Consider the following 26,685-nt stretch of genomic DNA (forward strand, 5'->3'; position numbering starts at 1 on the left):
TGGAAAGAGAGGAAAAGAGAGAAAAAGGGAACTAGCTCCTACCCAAGCACCAGGCTGAAGCCAGGAGTCAAACTCCATCAAGTCTTTCCACATGTTTGGAAGGTAGGGGCAGGGCTTGACCCCAACAGGCATTCTGATTCAGGATACCAGCACACTAAGCAACTGTTGGACTCCTGTATTAAATGCCATCCTCCAGGTAAATTCTATTTAGCTTTAGCTTTTTTTTTTTTTATATAAGGAATGTGGATTGGTTACCTCTCTTATTTAATTCTGTTTAAACCATGTATTAAGAGACTACCAACTAGGTTAAGTAAATAAAATATTCTCTAATGATGTCTGGCTTTGAGAGCAAATATCCCATTCATGGAAATATGTATGAGGGTAAAGATTGGAGTAAATAGACCAATATTAAGTTTCTATCAGGATTTGTGAAAGTTCAATTGTTTATTGAAATCTCTAGAATTGTCTCTGAAAATATAATTATAAAGATATGGCTAGAGAACAAATAAATAAAATAATATTAAAGTCTTAGAGATGTTAGAAAATCAGTAGGCAAACAGGAAGAAAAGGAACATGTAAAATAAATAGCAAAGTGGTGATATTACATTACCATATTGTATCTTAAATGTATATGATTATTATTTTTTATTTTATTTTTGATGATGTTTATATAGTTGAGAAGGAAGCATGCCCACATGAACCACTAATTAGAGTGGGAAGGGTTGAGGATTAGGGGAAGGTGGACGATACCCTTGTTTCCAAGTTTCTTTTACTTCTTTTTTTTTTCCTTTATAATTATTTTATTTTGATAATCTTTACATAGTTGATTAGGGCACAAAGGGTCAAGATCTACAGGAAAGTGGGTAAGACCATTGTTTCCACATTATTTTTTTTTTCTGTATCTGGGGTAAGGGGGGAGATAAAGGGAGAAGCCCCACCCAGCCTCCCACTCATCCCAGGTCCCCAATGTGGGGCATGCTCCAAGGGTCCTGCTCAAGTGGTTTATTGTATTGGGAAGAAGGAGGATCAGAAGGAGAGAAGCCTCACTTAGCATCCCAACCACCTCAGTACTCAGGGAGGGGGAATGGCCATCCAGTTTCACCCCAGAGTCCCCGATGTGGAGCATGCTCTGAGGTTACTGTTCAAGCGGTTTTGACAGTTCTGAAATGCTGTTGATTTCATTGCTCCAAGAATGAGGACATCCTTCCAAGATCCATTGACTGACATAGTGTAGCCACCTTACAGTCTCCATTCGCTCAGATATTTGCTGTCAATGCTTGGCTGGCATAGTTGCCTAATTTGTTCTACTCTCCATCCTCTGTTGTAGTACTAGATGTCCTCTGCAGATCCCAATGGACTACTATATCCTCCATGTACATTCGGGCATACCATCCAGTGCTCTGTCATAGCAACTGGGGAGACCCAGTTCTGATTCTTGACTCCATAGTCAGACCACAGATACTATGATTCTTTCCATAGTTGGAGTTCTGAGTCCAGCAGTTCAGTTGTGGCGGATCCCCAAAGAAGCCTTGTCTGAGGTGATCCCAGATCTGATTCTTGTGTGTGTAAGCCAATACAGGGTCCAGGTCAGTCCATCACCCACATCACCCTATGCACACAGGGTTGGTTGCAGATGCTGGGTCAGTTCTGTCTCCAGCTCTGTTTCTTATGCAAACCAATGGATGCTGCAGCCCATCCTAATCCTGCCCACCACACACTCAGCCCTCCTACCAGTGGGAACTGCAGCCCAGTCACAGCGACCCCCAGTAACTCCCACTAGGCCTGCCCCCACCATGGCTCCTGCACATGCTAGTAATGTAGCAGACTATTCTAGTCTGTCCTGTATCCCATTATACTCTTGTACACACCTATGGGTGCTGTAGCCAAGCTTGTTATGCAGCTCACACTTATGCTGACAGGTACTGCTGCCTGTTCAGCCGGGCCCACCACCAGCCCTGGTTGGTTCTCACCTTCATTAGTGCGAGCCGCAGCCCATCAGAGCAGTGCCCACAGTTTCCCTTACAAGTCTCATTCCCAGTACCCATGGAGCTTGCACTCTCCAGATGGTTCTGCAGAGTAACTTGACAGGACCTGCCCACATTCCCAGCACTTGCCAGGTGATGATGACTGACCTGTACTTACTCTGGCTCAGGCATGCACCAGTGAATGTGGTCAGTTAGTTCAGCCTGGCTCTCCCCCAAACCAATTCACATGCAGGCCAATGGGTGTTTTAGCCCTGTCTGTCCTCGTATGCCCCTGGTACTAGTTCTCATGCTCATCAGTGGCAGCAATGATTCAGCAGGGGAGCCTGTACTGCCCCCTACCAGGGTTGCACCCTGCCTCACCCACCTCAGATCTCATGTGTGCTGGTGGGTGCTGTGGCCCAGTCTGGCATGGCCCGCTTCACCTCGGCATTTGCCAGCTGGTGCTGTAGCCTGGCCCAGTCCAGTATACCCCTAGTTCCAGCTCATGCTGATAGGTGTTACAGTCTAGACTGGCCTGGATAGCCCCGAACCCAGGCCTAATGTGAACTGGCTGGTATTGCGGCCCAACCTGGCCTGTTCTGCACCCCATTGTGGTTCTCGCATCTGCCTCTAGATGTTATGAATTGGTTCAGTCTGGCTTGCCCCCAGACCTGAGCCTGTGGGTACTGTAACCTGGCCTTGTCTGGGCCCCTCCCAGCCGTGTTCTTGCGTTCACCCACATGGGCTGCATCCTGACAAAGGAGTTTCCTAAGCTCCTCTTCTGGTCTTCTCTGGCAGATATATCACACACCAGTCGAGCTTGATTTGGTTTAACTGCTGCTCTGGAAATAACAGCACCCTTGCCTGACTGGCCCATATCCATGCTGCTTCTTACTGTTGGGTGCTACAGCGCAGCCTCACCTGATCGATGCCCAAACCCAGCTTTGGTGTGGTTCAGCAGTTGCTGAGACCTAGCCAGGCTATCATACACCCATCCTGGTTTTTAAGAACACCAACCGGTGCTGGAATCTAGCCCAGCTGGCACACCCTAGACCCAGTCCACACCCATGGTGAGACACTGCAGTCATATTTAGCCCCGATTGTGAGCCATCTCTCTTCCTAGAAAGTGTACAAAGGGAGTTCAGAAAGTTCATTTAAAAATGGAGTTTAAAGATAAGTTTATGTTGTGCAAAAAATGTTGAGACCCATGTACATAATAGATCTTCAGATGTATATTATGAAAAACTATGCATTGACTTTAAAAAACTTTATACTTGAGCATACTTAAATATTAATGAGATTTGCCTTCAGATTGTTTGGGGTACCCTTGTGCTGTAAAGTTGGACATTTGTCTGTCCATCCTACTCTTGGTCCTGTGCACTCCGGAGGAGTAAGCTCCCATAAGCAGCCTCTTGTTTTATTTCTAATCCAAAGATAAGGAGGATAGTCTGTGTTGCCTGTTGTAATGGGGTTGCTGCAAACACTAAATTGGATTTCTGTGAATACACCTCATAAACTGCGAGGCATAACAGAAGTATTAGGTGCCAACTCTAGTTGTCTTTTCCATTAGACCTTATTAAATTAGGAAAGGTGAAAACTCTATTATCACTGTCTTAATTGTTTTAGCTCCTTTTTGCTTCACCTGCACTTTTCATTCCTAATGTTTACATTGTGGAATTTGGCTTCATGGCATACCTGTGTGTGTGTGTGTGTGTGTGTGTGTGTGTGTGACACCTATTTCATATATAACCACAGATTTTGCTATATTGGAGGGTAATTTAAATTCTGTAGCTTGAAGCATATTCTCTGATCTCATAAAATACTATCCCTCTAATTGTAATAAGGGGGATACTCCTGGGTCTAGAGTACTAGTTGTGCTTATCCTCCCATAAACATATTAGGTTTTTAAAGCCATCCATTCCCCTGGAAGAGAAACTATGAGCAGTATATTTGTCCCCTCTCTATCTTTCCCCTTAGGAAATACAACCACTTACTACTTCGCTCCCAACACTTGAATGTAATTCACAGTCCATCAAACTGCGCCTGACAGTATAGATGTTATAGATACTGAAAGGGAAGATACAATGAAAATAGTAGTACGATGATAACAGTGAAGGTGAGGCATGTTCAGATATTGGGTCAGATACAAACGAAAGCCTCCCCCAATTTTACTATCGTACAGTGCTTTGTTATAGATAGAATGTGCCTTGTGCAACATATAAGAGCAGGGTGCATTTTCCCCAACGTTACCTGGGTCATCGTTAGTCCAGAAGGTTCTTGGATCAGGCTTGGTCAGGATGTTGGCAGGATTACATGGCTCTTTCACCTTTAAAATACAAGGAGAACAAAACATAATGTGAAAATGGCTTCACCAGTGCAGCTGTTTCTGCCCAACCTTTCTCATGAAGACATCCCTAAAGCTGATGTTAACATACCCCTTACATCTGTGCCCTGCCCAGGGCCATTTGTGTAACTGTCGCACCGAAATCCTGTATCCTGGGAAACTCCAGTCCTAGGTAAATGGAATGGCTGACCATCCTAGACCAAAAGCAGTTTCACCACTGAGACTGATGGCTAGGTAAGGACGTAGGGGTTCAAGTACAGCTGCCCTTGGCTTTCTTGCTGTGTTGAACACAGTGCCCAAACTGCACAGCTGTGTATGTTCAGCTTCAATGATAGGCAAAATATTAGTGCAAGAATTCTCACTGCATTAAAAGTGGTTTGATCTCTATATAACAGAAATGGGACTTTTAATATATAATCTGTGGGAAAATGCCAATGAACAAAAACTGCTCTGAATTCAGTAACACTTCAAAATGAATCTATTTTATATTCCTTTAGTAATTCTTTAAAAACAAGATTTATGTATTTGTTTGAGAGATCAACAGAAAAAGAGATAGAGAGAGCCTGTGTCTCCAAAGGGATGAAAGCGACTGTAGAACTCAGGCCATTTTCTACTGCTTTCCCAGGTGTATTAGCAGGTAACTGCATTACAAATAAAGCTGCTGAGACTTGGACTGGCAGTGTAAGATGGAATACCAGTGTCCCAAGAGATGGTTTAGCCCACTGCACCACAACACTGGTCCATCAACAAAATCTTCCCCCGCTCCCTTTAAAATGCTCATTTATTTTTATTGGAAAGACAGGTTTAGAGAGAAAAGGAGAGACAGAGAGAAAGATTTCCCATCTGCTAATTCACTCCCCAAATGAGCACAACAGCTGGAGATGAGCCAATCTGATCTCAGGAGCCAGGAGCTTCCTCTGGGTCTCCCATGTGGGTGCAGGTCCCAAGACATTGGGCCATCCTTCACTGCTCTCCATGTCCACATGTGGAGCAGTGGACATGAAACACTGCCCATATTGGAATCCCAGTGCTTTCAAGGGGAAAGTTAGTAAATTGAACTATTATGCTAGGCCTGATTCTGAATTCTAAAATGTCCTAACTGGAATAAATTCAGCATCAGGGAGAATCAAGATGGCAGAATAGGGTGAAAACATGTTTAAACAGACAGAGAAACATTAGCCAGGATGAAGCATAAAGGGTACATTTCAGGAAATAGGAGAGAACAGATTGACTACAGAGGGGCACCTGGAGACTGATGGGCACAGGAAAGCAACGGAGACAACGGTGTGGTGCTGCAGTGACCCAATACCCCAGCGACATTCAGCAAATGGCACTCTGAACTCCACCAGGGGCTGGAACTCCACCAGCCACCAGGTGGGGAGGGGAGTTCACTGGGAAGTCAGAAGGCGAGCCCAGACAAAGAACTGCCCATCCTGCTGATTTGCTTGATTTGACCAAAAGCAGCAACAGATCAGTGCATGCCAAACAGGTGGTGTGGGAAAAGGATGGGTTTCACAGTCCAACCCCCCACTAGAGCTGAATCGGGCACCATCTTGTGTAGGAAGGAAATGGTCACAGGACAGCACTGCACATGCACTAAGATGGGAGCCAACTGATTTCTGGCTCAGTGAATAGTGACGACGTGGCATGCTTCAGGTTCCACTCAAAATAGGTCCAGATAGCTTCCAGACCTAACGGTCAGCAGATCAAGAACTCCACGAGTTTCACTTCAAGTGCGATTTCGTACAGTGTGGCAAAGACTTTGACACTGCAGGACAACAGTAAGCTGTATATGTGCTGTCATCCTGGGAACTGTGTGAATTGGAACTGGGAGAAATGTTGTACAGACAATTGTGCAACAATTGCACAAGATCACAGAAGGTAGAGTGCTGAGTCAGGGGCTGGGCTACAGAGACCATGGTGGAAGATTAACGTAAGAGCCCAGATCTGAAACTTGCTGGAGGGATTGGCACAAGTGACTGCAAACAAAGAGCCGTGTACCAATCAAAATTAGTAAAATTGAACTGTAGACCTGTGGGTGACACAGCCTGGAAACTTGCCCTAGGCAGAAGAATCCGCTAACCAGAAGTACAATGACCAAGGGCAAAAGAAGACATAAAGCCACAGTAGATGTTATTGAAGACTCCTCTGCAAAGGAGCAAAACCCTATGCCAACCACAGAGTTAACTGAGGAAGACATTTAGAAAGTTGGGGACACAGAATTCAAAACACTTGTTATAAAATGTCTTTTCAACAATGAGAAACATGTAATATAGGAGTTCAAGGAACTTAAGGAATATATGCCACTGGAAATAAATCAAATGAAAGCTGGTATATCAGAAATGAAGAATACATTGGAGCAAATTAAAGGTACAGTAGAGTCTTCAAAATAGAATGAAGGAAGCAGAAAAAGGAATCTCAGAATTGTAAGATACTTCCTGTCACCGGGGGGAAGCAATCAAAAAGCCGGAAGCAGAGTTGGGTCAAGCTAAAAAAAAGTATTCAAGAATTAAGAGACATTATCAAAAGGCCAAATATAAGAGTTATGGGAGTCCCAGAAGGTGCAAAAGGAGAAGCTGGGTTTAAAAATGTATTTAATGGGCTCAGCTCGATAGCCTAGCAGCTAAAGTCCTCATCATACATGCTCTGGAATCCCATAGGGGAGCTGGTTCGTGTCCCAGTGGCCCTGCTTTCCATCCAGTTCCCTGCTTGTGGTCTGGGAAAGCAGTTGAGGATGGCCCAAAGCCTTGGGACCCTGTACCCATGTGGAAGACCCGGAAGAGGCTCCAGGCTCCTGGATTCAGACTGGCTCCCCTCCAGCCATTGCGGCCAATTGGGGAGTGAATCATCAGACAGAAGATCTTCCTCTTTGCCTCTCCTCCATTCTGTATGTCTCACTTTCCAAAAAGAATAAATAAAATTTTAAAAATGTGTTTAATGAAATAATAGAGGAAAGCTGCCCTAATCTGGGTAAAGAATTGGGAAACAACGTCCAGGATGGGCACAGAACTCTCAACAAGGTTGACCAAAAGCAATCTTCACCATGACACATGATAATTAAGCTTTCTTCAATTGAACATAAGAAAAAAGATCCCTAAATGTGCTCGTGAAAAAAAAAAATCAAGTGACATATCGAGAAATACCATTCTTCATGGTTCTCAAGAATCAAAACATTCATGACAAATGACCTGTAGAGCTTATGTAACCTGTTTAATGCGCAAGCATGAACAAAATAACAAAAAGCAGTATTACTGCAGCAATTTGCAGGCAACACTTCATAACTATGATCACTTCAGGTACTTTATGGAAGTGAGAAAATTCATTATCAGATAGCAATCCTGTTGAGTCTTTGTTAGATGCCTGTGGCTCATCACAAAGTTGATGCTGAAGAAGTGGCAGCACCCAGGGTTTGAATGTTGGCTGAATGTACAATGGGCTGTTGGAGTTTTTCTTTTTTCCCTTCATTCCTTAAAGTAAGACTTCAGAAGGATTTCTTCCATTTACAATACGAGCATGATTGAGGAGGGACAAAGACGTAGTGCTATAACCAGAACAGTAGAAAGGTATTGTAAAATTTTAAGATATTTTGTTATGGGAAATTTCAAGTGTACAAATAAGTAAACAAGTGCAAAATAGGCCTGTGTGTGTCTAACAACCACCTTAATAATAATAATAATAATAATAAAAACCAGCATTTTGCCAATACAAGTTCTCCTTTCCAAAATATCATGAGGAGGCCCACCATTCCTTATTCAAGTTAGTGTGGCTGAGCTTCAGTGTACCCAGGCGCCCTTGTTCATATGCTTGGCCAAAGTCCCTCTAGGAGCGCTCACTCCATTTCTGACCTACAATACCATATCACCTAGGATGCTATTACACACACACACACACACACACACACACACACACACACACACACACACACACACACACACACAGAGTCAAATAAGATTTTTTTGTTTGTTTTGTTTGTTTAGTCTATACTTCAGTACTCAGGACCACTGTTTTCTGTTTCACACATGACAAGATGAAGATGTGCTCACACAATGTCATTCTAGCACCATGTCCCCCGGCTTGTGCACCTGTCACCCAACCCCATAAAGATGACTGCTTAGATAACGACTTGAGGAATTTGGTGAAGCAATTAGTGAGTTTATGATGAGTTCTTTTCTTGAGCTCTGCAAACTAATGATTTATCCTTCCTCAGTTGCTCAGTATTAATTATATCTACAGAACCTGGAGCTTGGGGACTGTACTTGATCCCTGAAGAGAGTCTTCTACCAAGCAATTGGACACATGTTCCTCCTTCGGTGGTTTTATTGCATTTACATTCTTGGTGGTTTTGATATTGTTCAATTTGGCTCTGACTGCAAATTCGTTAAATTGAATTGTCACTAAACCCACTTTTCTTATTTATGTTTCCTGCTTGGCCCAGCAAGCACTTCTTTTAATTTTACTTCAGGGCAAGATATCCAGATCAAATTTCTACAAAGTTGAACATCTCCTGTATTCTACACTAAGAGTAGAGATGAGAGAATCAGAGACTTGGGGACATGACAGGAATTTTTCTCACCTCCTTTCTTTTCTATGGTTGAGGAAACTGAAGACCAGAAGGAAATGTAACTTATACGAATGAATGATAGCTGGAGTCCAAGTCCCAAGTGACACACTTTAAGATATCAACCGAACACTGACATTAATTTCTTTCTTTGTTTAAAAAATGTTTAATTGGGCCCAGCACAGTATCCTATTGGCTAAAATTACACACACCGGGAGACCATATGGGCACTGGTTTATGTCCCAGTGGCCCTGCTTCCCCTCCAACCTAAAGCCTTGGGACCCTGCATCCATATGGGAGACCCAGAAGAAGCTCCAGTCTCCTGGTTTCAGATTGGCTTAGCTCCAGCCATTATGGCCACTTGGGGAGTGAACCAGCAGACAGAAGATCTTCCTCTGTTTGTCCTCCTCTCTGTATATCTGACTTTGCAATAAAAATAAATAAAACTTTTAAAAAATGTTTAATTGACAAAATAATACAAGGTACTTCTAACCATTTATGGAAAACATGTTTGAAACTATTATGTTTTTAAAATAGTATACTTTATCCAGGCATTATTAAAAAATAGTCTGCACCAGGAATTTTTGCAACAAAATAAACACATATTTCAAATTACATTTTCCACTGAATTCTTCAAAGTATTTAGTAGAGACCATATGACATTTTGATATTTATATATGTGTATATATATATATACACACACATATATATATATATATATATACACACATACACACGCACAAGTTATCAACACAGGTTTTTCAAAACCCAGACTTATCCTCAGTTTTGAAACTAGTTCAGTAATTCATTGAATAGACCTTTGTGGATAAATGTTTGTACAATAGCCAAAGCGATGGGAACCACAGCCGTCTGTGTGAGCAAATGAACAGTCTTTGCTGTCAGTCATTTGCTCTGCTCTGATGCTCATGATTTAAATGGGTACAAAAAGGTAATTAAGTTAAATGACATGATGATATACAGGCATTTTAGATCCTTTAAGGAGTCAACCTTAGGTATTTTTTTGCCCCTGGCAATATCAAAGGCAAGGATTGCATTTTGCATTTATTTTTTAATAATCATATTCTAAAGTATTTATTTGTTTATTTATTTAATTCAACAGGAAGATTTATAAAGAGAAAAAGAGACAAAAAAACAGGTCTTCTATCCACTGGTTTACTCCCCAAAGGACCACAACAGCCAGAGCTGAGCTGACCCAAAGCCATGAACTAGGAACTTCCTCCAGGTCTCCCATGGGTGCAGGGTCCCAAGGTTTTGGGCGATCCTCCATTGCTTTTCCAGTCTGTATTCAGGGAGTTTGACAGGAAGTGGAGCAGCTAGGACATGAATTGGCACCTATATAGAGTGTTAATGCCATAGTGGAGGATTAGTTTGCTATGCTACTACTATGCCAGGTCTGCATCTCTGATTCTACAAGGTTAACATACAGCAAACTTAGAGACATAGAGCCTGGTTTAATTGGAACACACTTTGCAGCCTTTCTGAAATGGTTGCTTTTAGTTGGAACATAACCAATTCCAGGCACCCACTTCATTTCATTTACATTTCCTGCCTGAACCTCCAAGCATTTGAGTTTCCACCAGGGAGCCTAAATAAGGTCAAGGTGTCTCGATTCAACCTTCAGGTATTCACTCTAAAACCTATGATTAAATTCTCAAGTAAAATGGTTTATAGCATGGTGTTTATGGGCTGTGTCTGATTCAGAGTGCAATCTACAAAGGTCTAGTGACTATAGACATGTAAATAGTTCTATAGCTCCTGTTTTCAAAGACAATAAAGTAGCCAGAAGTAACTTATTACAGAGCCATAGTGTTGGGGATTGGAAATGTTTAACACATGATTTAGTCCACTTTCCTTATTTAATAGTTAAGCAGGAAACTTTCAAGGATACAAAGATGATTTATAGTAACTTCTTATATAGATAGAAGTTATATATGTTATATATTATGCATTTACTGTGGTTAAGAGAAGCCTGTTTGCTCTGATTCTAGCGTGGAGTTGGTAGAAATAACTGTATATAGCTGTTCAGAGCAGTGTAATTGTTTAGAGCAAAGGCACGTTGGAATCAGACACGTTGAATTAAAATTAAAACAGCTCCATAATTCACGGGGAGCATGCCCATGGGAAAGCTGCTTAAGCTCTTTCAGCTTTATTCTCTTTATTGAAATGTTGGTAACCTTAGAGTTGGGGATTAACATTAGAATTTAGGTGAGCTACACTGTTTCAATAACTGGTAGTGATGGTTATTACTTAACTATAATCATACCATGAAACACACAAAAAAGGAGTTTAATGACTTAGAGAGAGAATCCAGGATCTTCTAATAGAGTCCTATTAATTGAATCATCTATATGCAAAGAGTAACAAGAAAGGCAGGGAGACTTCTTTGCAGCTGTTGTATTTTCTGGGTCATCCACCTGGGGCTTTCTTCGCTCAACTGCCTGTTTTATCACTCTCACCTCCTTCAGGTGTCCACTGAGTGTCCCATTCTCAGGACGTCTGTCTGTTCAAATGGAAACTTCCAGCCCTTTCCTGCTTTGGTTTTCTCCATGGAATTTACCTCCCCAAATACAATTTTCTTATTGGTTGTTTAGGTTCTCTTGTAAACATTATGGGTCACAAAGGTGTGTGTTTCACATGTAGGAGGCATTCAGTTAATTGTGTGGAATGGAGAAATTATCAATCTATCAATAACTAAAAAAGAGGATCATAAATCTTAGTTTGAGTGACGAGAATTGAAGGAGATAAGCATCATGTCAAAATACCGTGGTTTAACACACACGTCTCCTTGTCTCCCTTTTTTTCTCTAGTGTTTTAATCCACCTGAATTGTAACCTTGCCGTGATAAAGGATCCAAAGAGGTTTTAACTCAGGGGAAGTGGTAGAAACTACTGCCTAACCTAGCCGGAAGGCTGCAATGTGGCTGCTATTCCTTAAACTTAGTGTTTTTAGAAACCTTGCTTAAAGCTGCAGAAAGCTGCTTAGGCTATACTTTGTTCACTGGAAAAATCATTAATGGGCAACTGTTCTCATGTTTCACGGTGTTATCTATGACACGATATTTGGCTGGAAAAGGTGATTTTCAAAGCTCTTTGCACAGATTCAATTCAATAAATCATTTTGATTTGTTAAAATATTATGACTAGATTTTCTTTGTTCCACCTACACACACTGCTCTCCAGTAGTTCTCAGTCATAGGTACGCATTACAATAAGGAATTTACAAAATGAAATAACAGTGCCAGGGCCCCATCAAAGCAAGTCAGGGAATGAGGCTAACCACATATTTTTAAGAGCCTCATGGCTCTCTGACTGCTTAACCTACTTCTGCCAAATGGAAGTCACATAAATTAAGCAATATTTACTCGCTGGATACAAGCAAGAAACTAAGTGTGGCTATTTCCAGTCACTGTACTGTACAAGGAATAACAGGAGTGATTTTCAGGCCCGCTCAAGCAATGGAGACACAACAACTGTATGGCTTTTTGGAGCAGAGAGAAATATTTTAAACGCTGAAAACAACACTAAATTTCTTCATTGTTTTGTCCTCAAGTTATTTCCCAAAGTTTCTGTCTTTAACAAAAGAGGAAAAAAAAAAAGAAATCTGGTTCTGGATTTTATATGAAGTTCTAGGAGATAACGTTTCTATTGCTTTGCTATTCAGAAGCTACATCACGTCCTAGGGGGAAGTGGTACCATAATTTGCTCTATGCTATAATTGAAATGTCTACCATTCTTTCAGAAAAAGATACTCAGATATTCAATATTCCATTAATGCTTTTGCCACTGAGTTTAAACTACCAAGTGCAATTGTTAACAAATGCATGGTTTCTTTTTCTGTTGTGAATGGCATTAGACATCCCTATTAAAATATCTGCTGTTTTTCTCACACAGTAGCCTCACAGTACAGCATTTAATGGTGTACAAATATTTCTTCTAAGCCTTGGTTTGCATAAAGAGTGTTTCTGCAGAACCAGTTAGTTTCGGGCCATCCCAAGAGTCCAGAATGTGGAGTTAATTTTTTATGGAGGTTCCCAAATGTGTTGAAAAACTCACTCATAGCAGGTATTGAGACATATGTGTGTGTGTGTGTATATATATATGTTTATGTATATATACATACATATATTTAAGATTTCATTTGGTCTTTATTGTTTTTGATATAAAACATATGTTTAAAAATCTGAAAAATATGAAATGCGCTTTTCTACATAAGCAAGACCACCATGAATACATCTTTTATAAAGTTTTGAATGGCAATGATGTGAGGTTTTCTTTGCACAACTGGGATAGCACTTAGCCAACTTAATCACACATCTTGACAATGATTCTTTATCCAAATCTCTTTGGTATTCTGTAGGCAGGTCATTAGGCTCATGAAGAAATAAGTAGGAGAGTGTCCAGGGAATGAAAAAGTATCTATGCAGCTTGTGGAGCAGTGGATAGTTTTACTAGGTCCTGGATTTCCACTTGAAGAGGTGCCGGTTCTGCTTCCAGCTGCGCCACTTGAGCTCCTAACTTCTGGGAAGTTAAGAATAACAATACGAGTCTGGGAGCTTTCCCGGATCCTGTGTTAGTTGTTGCCCTTTGTAGGTATTTTTTCCATGCCATTTCCATATGTTTTCTCTAGGTGTTCTGGCATAACATCATAGGCTGCTTTATTTTCACCTTTTATTTTTTCTTTCTTTTTTATTTAATTTTTAGAAGTCTCTAGGAAATACTGCCATTTACCATAAATTACCTTTATCTTTCCATGAATTGAATTTGTATTTTATCCATCTTTTTTTTGCTAAGGTTCAGCCACAGATGTCCTCTGATACAAACCATGATTGTGAATCTGGACCCTGGGTGAGGATCTAATGGACACTCTATATATTTGAGGGCACCAGGCTGCCACTGAGAAATGAATGATATTGCTACCTTCATCTGTCTCAGGAAAGGAGTATAATTCCAGTGCAATCTGATAGCAAGGCACTTCTTAGCACATCCAGCATTTTAATTATTTCAGAATAATAATTACTATATTTTGTGGAGTATTTACAATGAACCTGACATATTTTTGGTGTAGTTATTTCAAATCACTTTCAGAACAACTGACACTCTCTTCTTTTGGAAGAAAGGAATTACGGACATGCTAGCTTTTAAAATCTATTTGGAGGGCCTAACGGCTGAAGTCCTCGCCTTGAACGTGCCAGGATCCCATATGGGCGCCGGTTCTAATACTGGCAGCTCCACTTCCCATCCAGCTCCCTGCTTGTGGCCTGGGAAAACAGTTGAAGATGGCCCAAGGCTTTGGGACTCTGCACCCGCGTGGGATACCTGGAGGAAGTTCCTGAATCCTGGCTTCAGATCTGCATAGCATCGGCCCTTGCGGTCACTTGGGGAGTGAATCATCGGATGGAAGATCTTCCTCTCTGTCTCTCCTCCTCTCTGTATATCTGACTTTCCAATAAATAAATAAATCTTTTTTAAAAAAATAAAATCTATTTGGAGTGGCTGCAAGCACCCTGAAAGCCACATCAAAAAGAAAGCAGGAGCATCCTGTATCTCATGCAGTAAGGTATTGTGATGTAACCAATGAACCAACAATCAATGTGAGTCAGACTGCTTATGATCTACATCAAAGAATTGTAAAACCTAAAATACTTTTTAAGACCCTAAGCTACTCGGAAATGGGGCGGGAGAGCAGAGAAATCTCCCATCTCCTTAGAATATGTGAGGAAGACGTGAAGTATAACCTATTATGAACCTAACAGTTAACTCATAGACAACAGACTCGAATCAGCATTAGGCAATATAAAACTACAAAGATACATATAAGGGAAATCAGGAGCGATCCTGACAACCTCTAAACAGGAGGTCACATGCACAGAACAGGGTGGGGGGGTGTGCCCAGAGTGGAGCAAGTGGACAGGAAGAGGCTTGTATCCCAACCCTGAAGACTCCCAGATCCTCACCAAGGACTATCAGTATGGGCACCAAAGACTACATCCCAACAGACAAGGAGACCATGGGGAATTGGAGTGCCCTCGCAGGCCGAGAACTCTGAGGTCACCCACCTCCATTTGGATCTACCACATGAGATGGAAGAAGCCCAAATCCTGCCTTGCAGGATCCAAGGTCATCAGAACAACAGCCAGGAGCCAGGAGTGGTCCACAGAAACAGAACAGTAAATTTCCTTCGGGACTAGGGAGAGGAGCTTTTTCTGGTCCTAACTTAGTTTCAACATTGGATCTACACCCTCTCTTGCAATGACCATTAGAGTTGCTCCAGAGTCCTCCATGCCTCCCCCGCAAAAGCAAACAAAAAAATTAGAATAGATAGAGAACAACAAGGAAAGCTTAGAAACAGACAGGAAACGGTCAGCGTGGATTCACATATACCTTACTAGGTAGAACACAAAGATCAGTTACTCCTCACTAAGGTGTTGAAGATTTCTCTGTACACCCCTCCTAAAACTGTTCTGCACCTCAACTGTTGACAAAGGCCTTGTTAGAGTTATAAGCCATTTTAGACTATCCTAAAATCTACCAAGTTCAGCAAAATTATACTTCAACACTATAAACTGCTAAATACTAAAATGAAAATAGACACGAGACAGCTGAATAGTAGTACCCTATAGCCATTTTAAGGTGTATAGCAGCCAGTTCTATATATAAACTAAAATTGAAATGTCAATGAATTAGTCACAGGACGTGATTAAGAACTTGCATTTTTTTTTAACATATTGGTTACTCAATACCATGTCAAATAATTCCATAATGTTGTAAATTGTTGTTGATGTTGTTTTGGGGCTTTTAATTGATCGGGATGATATTCTGCCAGCCCTACCTTCAGATCAGAGATGGTCTCCCCAAGAAACTGTTGAATTTATCTGGACAATAAGATGCTGGACTCTATGCTTGGTATATGTTTGCAATGAAAGAATCTCAACTTCATTTGAACTGTAATACTGCAACAAGGTGGAGGAATCCACCATGGTGGGAGGGTTTGAGGAGGGGATGTGGGAATCCCAGAGCCTATGAAACTGTGTCACATAATGCAACGTAAATAATAATAAAAAAAAAAGAAAGAAAGAAAGCAGAAACTGTCATAATAATTTAAAAAAAAAGCCTGGAAAGCAGTCATAATTTCATCACAAACAAATGCTTAATTCCCTCCCAAAAAGATGTCCTAAAGCATTGTGATGTTTTTTCTTGTTCTCACATCCCCTGTCCCAGACTCTGCAATATGCTTGGGAGTCCGTTCTTGGACTCACATCCTGGTTTATATGCCAGCACATGTCTTTTCTGTGCTGTCTGGGAGCGAAGCTCTTGTCACACACACTCAGACTAGGAAAGGGAGAGGCATCCGTGGAAAATCTTGTGAAGTAGCTAATCAACCTCCAAAAAAAGTCTCTATGCCAAGGAGGGCATCTTTTAATCCTATTTTCCAGAAGTTTTTTGAAGTACTCTTGTATTGTTCTAGGAAATTGACATTAGTTGACTCACCTTAAACTCACAACGGTCCTATCAAAAAAGTATGATCATTATTTACAGATGAGGAAACTGAAGCTAGCCCAGATGCTCATTCACTTTCTACTGCCTCCAGATTCGCCCAGACTCAAGTAAATGAGGCAACTTGTAATGAGGATGTGTGCAATAAATGAGTATGCTAATAAAGCCTTATTTGAAATTTGTATTTTAAATTCTTTTCCTTTTATCTTTAGCACTTACTTCTGCCTTATTAATTTGTGTGAAAGAGAGAAATGGATGGAATTCATTCTTGATAGCATCAGCATTTATTTTCTTCCCAGATGGTACAAAACACATTGTCATTCTCATGAATAGTTTCTTATGGAGGAAATGAAGATGATAAAATAGGACACATTTTCACAAAGCAATAGTTCAAATTTAATTAGGAGCAAATCTACATTTCCAGAACATTAAAATTTAAACAGGGGAACAACAGAGGTACACATAAGACAAAAATACACCTGAATCTTGAGTGAAACAAAACACTTATGTTATTATCATATAATATATTAATTTATAATTTAGACATCCTCATACTGTAGGTTCTTTGGAGGGTGGAACTATGCATGTCCTTAACTATTCTAATCCCAAATTTCCAGTTTCTTAGCATAGTAGCATACAGATTTGGGCCACAGAAGCCAAACAGTGGAGATTTGTTAACAAACAAATAATAAACACAAGCTTTTCTTGCTTATCTCTTTTACTACTGAACTACACTCAAAACAAGAAGCATATACCATGTAAACTAACAGAGATGCTTGTTTATATGACCTGATTTTTAATATACTTCAAGATCTCCTGTGGGGAATTCTAAATCCTGTTTGTAAACGGAATCAGAATTCAGATCTTGTGGTTGCTATTGCCCTAGATCATGGTGGCTGCAGAAGAGATATCGAGAGGAAGACTGATGGAAAGGTTTTGTCTCACTTTTGCTGTGTTTGGTAACCATATTGCTCTGCAAGTTTTCTTCCCTGTCACATTGAACTCAACCCGAGGAATCCTGTAGCACCGAAGTGCACAAAGAAAAATGCATTAGAATGGCCGATTACTTAAACGACTGCTAAATTCATTTTGTTTTGTTGCATTTGCTCTACAGCCTACAGAAGTTCCAGTTTCATTTGTATTCGTCACATATGCTTAACTTCTTAAAGGAACTGGATAAAAATCTTTTCTGAACATTTAGGAAGGTGATCTGTTTTTTTCACTAAATTGGTATTAAAGAAGGATCATATTAAGGGTCAGATGAAATTCTTGGGAGAAAAGATCTATCACCATGTCTCACTAACCACTACCAACAGATTCTAGTCGGTTCTTTAAAAAAAATGCCCATGTATGAAGACACAGATAAACGTAGGTTGGCAATGACTTCTTCCTATGTGTGAGCTTGCACCCAGGCACATGCACTGTGTTCCATGCACCCAGAATACCTACAGTGAGGTCTCAGGGACAGCACTAGCAAAGTTTCAATTAGAATTTCTAGATTTTTATTTCATTGGCTTAGCATGTCTTTTATCCAAGTTTTGCTCCTAAATTAAAGCCACCGAAAAGTCTGTATGTAAAAACCAAACCAACCAACTAACCAATTAAGGAAACAAACAAAAAATGAGGCTGGCGCAGTGGCATAACAAGCTAAAGCTTCTACCTGTGGTGCTGGCATCCCACATCAATACTGGCTTGTGTGGGCCTAGTGGGGGTTATTGTGGGTCGCTCCAACTAGGCTGCAGCTCCCACTCATTTATGTGAGGGCCGAGTATGTGCTGGGCAGAACCAGACTGGACTGCAACACCCAGTGGTTCCAGTGGAAATCGGGGCTGGAAACAGAACCGACCCAGCAATTGCAACCACCAGCTGATTGGGACGATGGACTGTGCCGGGCCCTGTGCTTGCTAGCACATACAAGAATCTGGTCTGGGAACACTTCAGACAAAGTTTCTTTGGGGATCTCCCCAATTGAAATGCCGGACTCAGAACCCTAACCAAGAAAAGACAAAAGACAGAACAAGTCAGTCAACCACCTCAGCTATATGTTGGCAGTGAAATACTGGGCAAATGGAGACTCTATGATGGACTATGTCAGTCAGTGGATTCATCAACGACCTCATGGTGCTTGCAGTGGCGAAATTGGCAGCGATTCATAACTGTTGAACTATCAAAACCACTTGAGCAAGAACCTCAGAGCATACTCTACATCCGGGACCTGGGGAGGGTGGGAAACTGGGCAGGACTTCTCCCTCTATATCCCCCTTTACCTCAGATAGATAAAGGAAACAATATGGAAATAATAGTCTTACCCACTTTCCTATATCCCTTGAATCTTTTTACTGTAATTAACTATGTAGATTGTCAAAACTAAAAAAAGTAATTAAAAAAATAAAATAAAATATAGGCCAAAAAATAAGCAAATATATCTTAAAAAAATACTGGCTTGTGCTCTGGATATTGTACTTCTGACCCGGCTCCCTGTCTGTGACCTGGGACAGCAGCAGAAGGTGACCCAAGGCCTGGGTCCCTGCATCCATGTGGTAGATCCAGAGGAAGCTGTTGGTTCCTGGCTTTGGATTGACCCAGCTCTCTGTCTCTCCTTTCTCTGTAATTGTCTTTCCAATGAAAATGAATAAATTTTAAAAGCAAGCCACAAGAAAAAACAGTAAAAAAAAAAATCATATTCAGTTCAGGGTATAAGAGATTAACCCATGACTGGATGATAATTAATAGAATTTGACCTTTTAATAATTAGCTGACAAAGACTGGAGGACAACAGCTCAAAACACAGCAGTTTGTGTAACCCTCCAAAAAACAGAAAGACATCAACTTTTAACTCTATTCAGGATCTATTTCATAAGTTGTTGGGTCAGGAAAAGGCATTTAGTGCAGCAGAGAAAAACCCCTGCATCCCACAAGGGGAATATTTGATGCTTGATGCCTTTCTGGTTTCTGACCCAAGCTTCCTGCACTATACACTTTGGCAGGTAGCAGAACTGGCCCAAATGATTGAGTTCCCTGACAACCACATGGGAGAACAGTACTAAGTTCCCTGCTCTGGCTTTGGCCTGGCTCCAGCCTCACAATTATGAGCGTTGAAGAGTAAACCAGCGGATGGAGGCATTCTCTCTTTCTCTAACTCTCTCAAAATAGCATTAAAGCAGATCAAATCTTATGTCAATGCATTAGTATATTATTACACTCTTAAATAACCCAAGCTACTTACTGATGATCTGAATTGGAAAATGCTTCGGCATGCCTAGTAACTGTTTCTCTCTCTGCCTCATGTAAAAAGAGGGAGTTCCAATAAACAGTATTTGGTCAGCTATTCATGAAGGAAAAGAAAGTTATATTCATACTAACATACAGAGTGAATTTTAAAAATATATATATATTTATTTATTTGAAAGGGTGACAGACAGAGAGAGAGAGAATCTGCCACCCACCTGGGAGACCCCTGTGGAGTTCTGGGCTCAGCCCATCCCCAGCTACTAGGGAGTGAACCAGTGGTTGAAAGCTCTCCTTACTTCTTTTACTCTGCCTTTCAGATAATTTTTCTCTAAAAAAAAAAGCAAATATTGTAAATGCCTAATTTAAGTAAGATACATATTAATTTCCTAAAATAATAAAGGACTAAAAGGAAAAAAAAAAGAGGTAGGAGCTTTTTCTCGATTTCCCTTATGAGTGTGGGGCCCAAGGACTTGAATCATCCTCTGTTGCCCTCCGGTCCATAAGCAAGAAGCTGGATTGGAAGTGGAGCAGGCAGTACATAAATCTGCACCTCTATGGGAGGCTGGCACTATAGTCAGAGGCATACTGTACTATACCAAGGTGCAAGTCCTGTACCTAGTTCTATAAATCTACTACTTACCTATCATTCATACGATTTTTTTAGCTGAAAGGATGATTTTAGAGAGAGGGAAAGATAGACAGAGGTAGTCTTCCATCCACTGATCCACTCCCCAAATGGCCACAATGGCCAGAGCTGAGCTAATTTGAAGCTAGGAGCCAGGTCTCTCACATAAGTTCAGGATCCTAAGAACTTGGGCCAACCTTTGCTCCCTTCACAAAGCATAAGCAGAGAGCAGGATGGGAAGGGAAACAGCTGGAGCAGGAACCAGTGCCCATACAGGTTCCTGGTGCCAGTGGGCAGAGGTTTAATCTGTTGGGTCACCACACTGGCCCCCTGCCAACCGATTGCACACATTTTACTGTAAACAGCACAGCCTTATCAGTGTTTAGAAAGTGTTGTGCTGGATGAATGTTATAATTTCAAAAGACCTGATGTAAAGTGTAGCTACTGAAACAAACAAACAAAAAATGTGTGTCTTGAGGTGACAATCTCACATGTCTTTCAGTGTAGATGCAGGGGTCAATCTGCATGGAAGTTCATCCCATGTCACATCTTTGATTCTCTTTTGGAATTCTAAAGGTTGGACAAAGAAAAGGCACTAGTACCAACCAAGAGTGGTTAAGTTTGTGTCACCAGCTAAAGGGAAGCAGGCAGTATAATGAGGACTTTACTATAAGTCCTACGGAGTTTAATCATTATTGATACTAATTTTTCCATGGACTTGGTTCCCTCCCAAAATAAATGGAAATCCACAAGCCAGGAAAGCACTTTGTTGAACTTCCCAGAGACTGATACCAACCATGCCAGGCAAGGTTACCTTTGGTTACCGTTTTGAAGGCCTGAACTTACAGAGAGATTATTGAACTCCAAACTGCACATTAGTATGTGTTGTAATCATTTTCAGCCTCTATCCAAAAAAGAAGAAGAAAGAAAGAAAACAATATATATGGGATTTAAGTGTAATTCATGCAGAAATAGCCTCAAACATTTCTAAAGACTCTAAATTTGTTCATAATCAAATTGATGCCAAACTAAATTGGCATAGTTCTTTCGCTGGTATTATACGGCTAGTTTTGATCCCCCCCCTTTTTTTTGGCAAGGAATTTGCTGGAAAAACACAGAACTGGAAAATTCATCCAAGATTAAATAGAAGAAAGATATTGGAAAAAAATTAAATAGTGGAACAAAAAATCTATTTTAGTTGTGGTTATTGTTTCTGCAAATGTTTTGTTGAGAAATCCTGAATATGTGTCAGTGTTCTATTAATATAACCTTCTACTCTGTATAGGTAACCTTGTCTGAAACCAGCCAATCGCATTAAAAAAGATCAAAGTTATTTAAAAAGTTGTCTTGAAAAAGGCCATTGTAAAGATAAATACATGTAGATGGAGAGAATGCCCACCCTGAGACCCACATGGAGCTCCGCACTCTTGGTTGTTGTAGTCCTTTTGGGAGTGAACCACTGCATAGAAGGTATCTCTTTCTCCTTTTTCCCCTCTTTTCTCTCTCTGTAACCCTGTCTTTCAAATAAATAAAAAAGACAAGGAGGCCAGATAGTAATTGAATACCTTCTTGATGTTGATAAAGAGCTTTGAGTAAGTGGTGGTTGGTTGGCTGCACTGAGTGTATGAAAGAAAGGGTGTGTTTGAAGTATAGAGCTGTTGGCTACAGTGTAAGGCTTATTAAATATCAAGAGAGGATGGCTGGCATACAATCATCTCCAGAGCCATGAAAAATGAGGTACCCTTTTCTTTGTGCAACTGTTGTCTGGAGACGCAGGATGTGCGGGATGAGCTACCCAAATCTGCACGCTTTCCTAGGCCCCGTATTCAAGTCCATAGAGAGCGTCTTCCTGAAATTATGGTGCTAATGTTAATTGTGCAAGGCATTTAACTGAAACACCATGAATTATGTGGGGAGAAAAGCCTGGGATCAAGTCTGCAGCTCCACATCTTAAAAAAAAAAAAAAAAGAGGGAGGGACTACTTAAAAACAATGAAATTTCATTATTAAAGTAGAGGATTTTGGTAGGAAGAAATGGAAACATTAGCGTTTTCAATAAGGAACAAGATCCAGGATCAAGTGTTTCACTTTAACCTGTGAACAAGCTTTTTCTAATCCACTCCTTTTTCCAAACACAGTCTCGGGAAACATGACTTCCAAGGTGGAAAGTTGAGGTTATTCTTGACTCTGATGCCCTTTTGCACAGTGCTAGCCTAGGGCTGTGAAAGTGTGAGGTCTTTTAGTCAGAAATCTCCGATGATTTGATCAGTCCTTGACTTTCTTGCATTCAGTCTAAAATGTGTAGTGAAAGGACTGTAGTATTGGCAAGTCTGTTCCAAAATAGATTGTGAGTCAATCATGAGGGAGAGATTCCAGGAACTAGAATTCAAAGAGTGAAAAAGTTAAAAAATTTAAATATGACTCAATTCTAATACATTTTACATAATATTGAGTAGTTCCTCTTTGTATAATTGCTTGTATGCTTCATTTGGTATTTTCTTTAATAGCCCTACCTAAGTGGTTTTTAAAAAAATCATTAAGGGATGACTATTTGTAGATGGCTTATATGTAACTCAAGTGTCTAAAATTGCCTTATTCTAAAACTTGTTAAAAAGGTGTTTTTCTTTTTCTTTGAGATAATTATACTAATTGCAGAATCAAATGATTTGCTACTTGTTGAGCTCCAATTTTCCCTTTCTCAAGAATCAAGAGTCTAATAATGCCCTAAGTGCTAATGGGACTCAGGTAGAAGCCATCATTACTATTTTCGTTTTCTCTACACCTCCCACCAACTCTGCCTTTGAACAACAAAACATCCAAGCAGTCATTCCCTAGGTCCTGCTGTATTCTTATAAAGGAATTCATCATTGAATGAAAACATTCTACTTTTGGAATTCATTTCCATCGGCCTTCTCATAAAACCAACTGAATTTCTTCCACTTCATAAATACAACAATTTTCAAAGAATATGGTTGTACTTTTTGCTTATTCTGTCCCATTACACAGCCTGACTCGTATTGTTGGGGTTTTCCACCAAAACATCATTTTTGTCAAGTCATGGTATGCCGAAGGGAGCAAATAAGCTATATAATACAATTCCATGCATTTTAGATTAGAATAAACTTGATACTGATTGTAGTAACAGTACACATAATTACAGAAAATTTCAGAATGGTGGTTCACACAGCTACTGTGACTTGCAAATTCTTTTCTGTAGAGTGTAGGTTTCTGGAGGACATTATCTGTGTTCTTTGAAAATGATTGCCTTTCATCTGGGAAGATCATCTTTCTTTCTCCCATCTAGTTCCTACTTAAACACACCTGTATTATACTTCATGAGAGCAAAGATGGTTGATTTATGAATTAGGAAAGTGACCACAGGACCTTAGAGAATCATGAACTTTACTTGTGGGAAGGATCTTTGAATTCTATTAAATTTTCTCACGGGTGACAAAAATTAGATATGAAAGTTGCTTTTGGGAAGCCTATTAGTATTAAAGGTGAGGTAAGTTACTTTTCAGCATTAATTGGACTCCCTGCTACAGAAATAAAGGAGATTCTGGCAATGACTTCCAGTGTGGCAGAAATCCAGAGCTGACTTGAAACTAAAGAAGTAGGGCGAGGATCTCATGAACTGACTTAAGATGTATTTTAATTGGCATTAAAAAGTATTAATTCTCTCACATGATTTCCAAAGTCAGTCAGTTATTTTTGAAATCCCTTCAAAACTTTCACGCTTCAAAAGATGGTCCTGAGATACCAAGATGGAAATAATTAGTACTCATAATTAGAACAACTGGGAAACAAGACAGGCTGCTCTTAATAAGGGTCTCGAATCTGGAGCACAATAAAGTGAAAATATATATCTCTCCTAATATTTAGTAATATAGTAGATTCTATTGACCAATGTACAAAATGAGTTGTTTTGCAAAGTGGAAAGCATAATTGGATTCAGAGCAAGTTCAATATATTAAGAAAGGGGATGTCATAAACTCTGGCACCTGGGAATTAATTGTCTCAGATGTTCTCCAATACGGTTTTAGAATATTCTATTTGTACAGTAGAATTTTTAACTACTTAAACTCTAAAAAGCCTAGGATATTGCACAATGCTTATCTTGTAGCTCAGAATTGAAATAAGAAATGAACAAAAAGAAACGGAGCACATCAAAATGCATTTTTCACTACAGTTTAATGATTGAATACAGGCAAGCACTGGGCAGAAAGAGAGCTGCTGACCTGTTACTGAATAATGCCAGAATTAAGCACATCTGGAATCCTCATGATTCCAGGAGTGTGGGGCCTTTGGGAGACAGCCATCTGGTGCAAAGGAAATTGAAACAAAGTGTCCCACCCAACCAAAAAAAAAAAAATCTCATTGTGCTGCTACAATAACAGTTGGTGGTACTTCCCTCTGATAGCAGCACCAGCTTCTCAAATGCTCAGTGATCTAGAGAAAGAGATGTGCTTCAAGAGCTCTCTAACTGACCTTAATCTAAAGCACAGCCTGGCAAATAAGAGATCATCAGAACTATCCTCGTGAAATCAATGTTTTTTGAAAGGGCATGGGAAAATTCTGCTACCTTTAATCTTTCAGCAATTTCTGCTGATAGTGTGAGTTATGGACTCCTGTAAGTTTCAGTTCTTTATAACATGGGGAGGCTTGGTTGCAGGAATTTCATAGCCTTTTCTAGTCCTAAATCCCATCAGTTTGTGGTCTTAGAGAAAAAGCGTTTTGGGCACAGAAAGGAAACATTACTAAGGGTTAGGGAATGACAGCAGATCTTTAAAGCTGGATGCAAGAGAGCAAATTACTCGATGCCATCAGACCACAGGGTACAGTGGGCACATTCGCAGATGACCTCTTAAACGATAAGAAATGTGCTGCATTCTCTGACCTGCAAATGAAGTGGATGTGGACTTGCTGTAAGCCATCTGCAGACCAGGTGCAGCTTCTTGGGTCTGCTGGAAACACATGAGAGATATTGCAGAAGTCTCAGGGATGGAGGGAGGATGTGAAGCTTCAGCCGGGGCATCCTCACAGGGTGAAAAGCTGTGTAAGTGAAATGACTGCAGACCATGACCAACAGATGCAGAAATCACAAGGCCAACCAGGTCAACATATTCTAGCCAAGAGGAAGTCAGAGTTCAAACACTTAAACACTTGCAGGTGGATGCATAAGTTATTAATGGGGCCAAAACCTGGCCATTGATAGGGTGATGAAGGAATGAAACCTCAGAAGGATGGTGAAAGAGTCTTAATAATTATACCTTAGGGGAACCATTGTTACTGTCAGACATAACCTGGAACTCTAGCTTTGCTTCTTCATAGCCTGCATGCATCCATGAACTTGTTAAACAATGTATTTTCTTCATCAGCAAATGGGAAATCATAATCCAGTCATGTGCTGCATGGTAACATTTCAGTCAAAAATGAACCACAAATACAGTTAAGATCTTATAAAAATGTAAGATAAAGTCACCATAGCTTTGTAAAATATCCCTTACTCACACATTTGTGGTAGATGCTGGTATGAACAAATCCTTTGTGCTGTCAGTTGTATATAGGTATAGGGTATAGAGTAATCTACAATGCAATGGCTTAAATTTGTGACACACTGCACCTTTCATCATTTCAAAAAATACCGAAAGGTAGCATGCTTGAGTGAGAGAGAGCGGAATTTCATCCACTGATTCACTCCACAAATGCTCGCAACAGTGAGAGCCAGATGGTGTCTTTCGTGCAATAGTTGTGGAAATGAAACAAAACAATTCATGCTAAGTGTTAAAGACACCCATTAATGCACAGCAGACATTCAAACGGGATGTTTTAGTTATCAGTTTTACTATTAGTGTTATTGTTAGCTGAATTATCAATGTGAATATTCAATTTCTTCAGATGGATGGTTGCTTATGAAAGAGCAGAGAGTAAAGCAAGGACATGAAGACCCAAAGTGATGACAGAATATGAAGTGTCATGGAGAGGAGTGGGTGTTGACAACAAAAGACAGAGGAAGGGTGGGTGCAGTGACTCAGAGTTGTGATGTTGTGGCAGGTTGTGTAGGAGGGTACCTGCCAATACGTCAGCTGGAGGAAAGGTCCTTTTCTTCTGAAAGGCCTTGGAAAGGAGGCCTTTAAGGCAGAAATCTCCTGAGGAAGACTCCGAGAACTCCCATGTGGCTTCTTCAAAGCACCCTTGGCCAAAAAAACAATTTTAATATTTGACATGCTCTATGTGGTGTAGCTTAATAAAATGAGAAGGCATAGAAAGGATTTTGAGATAAAGTGTAATGATTTAATGGAACTCATTGGCAATGATCACAGAGGAGAAGAAAGCCAAGGATTTTAATGATGTGACTAAATGAGAAAAAGTAGAGGAAAGAGATGTATGGAATTAAAAGTACAGGAAGGAACTGAGCAAGTGAAGCTGATGGTCGTATGCTGGGGCTCA

At 40.4% G+C, this 26,685-nt stretch overlaps 1 protein-coding gene across 1 annotated transcript in view; it reads right to left on the reverse strand.

Annotated features, from left to right (window-relative positions):
• Positions 1-26,685, reverse strand: part of SGK1 (serum/glucocorticoid regulated kinase 1) — a 112,008-nt gene that overhangs the window by 27,820 nt on the left and 57,503 nt on the right. The window contains exon 3 of the mRNA XM_040965670.1: positions 4,215-4,290. Coding sequence (XP_040821604.1) covers positions 4,215-4,290 — 76 coding nt within the window. The remainder of the gene's footprint in view (positions 1-4,214; positions 4,291-26,685) is intronic.

Source organism: Ochotona curzoniae, unplaced genomic scaffold, assembly GCF_017591425.1.
Source record: "Ochotona curzoniae isolate NIBS_2020 unplaced genomic scaffold, NIBS_Ocur_1.0 scaffold_3890, whole genome shotgun sequence".
NCBI lineage: Eukaryota > Metazoa > Chordata > Mammalia > Lagomorpha > Ochotonidae > Ochotona > Ochotona curzoniae.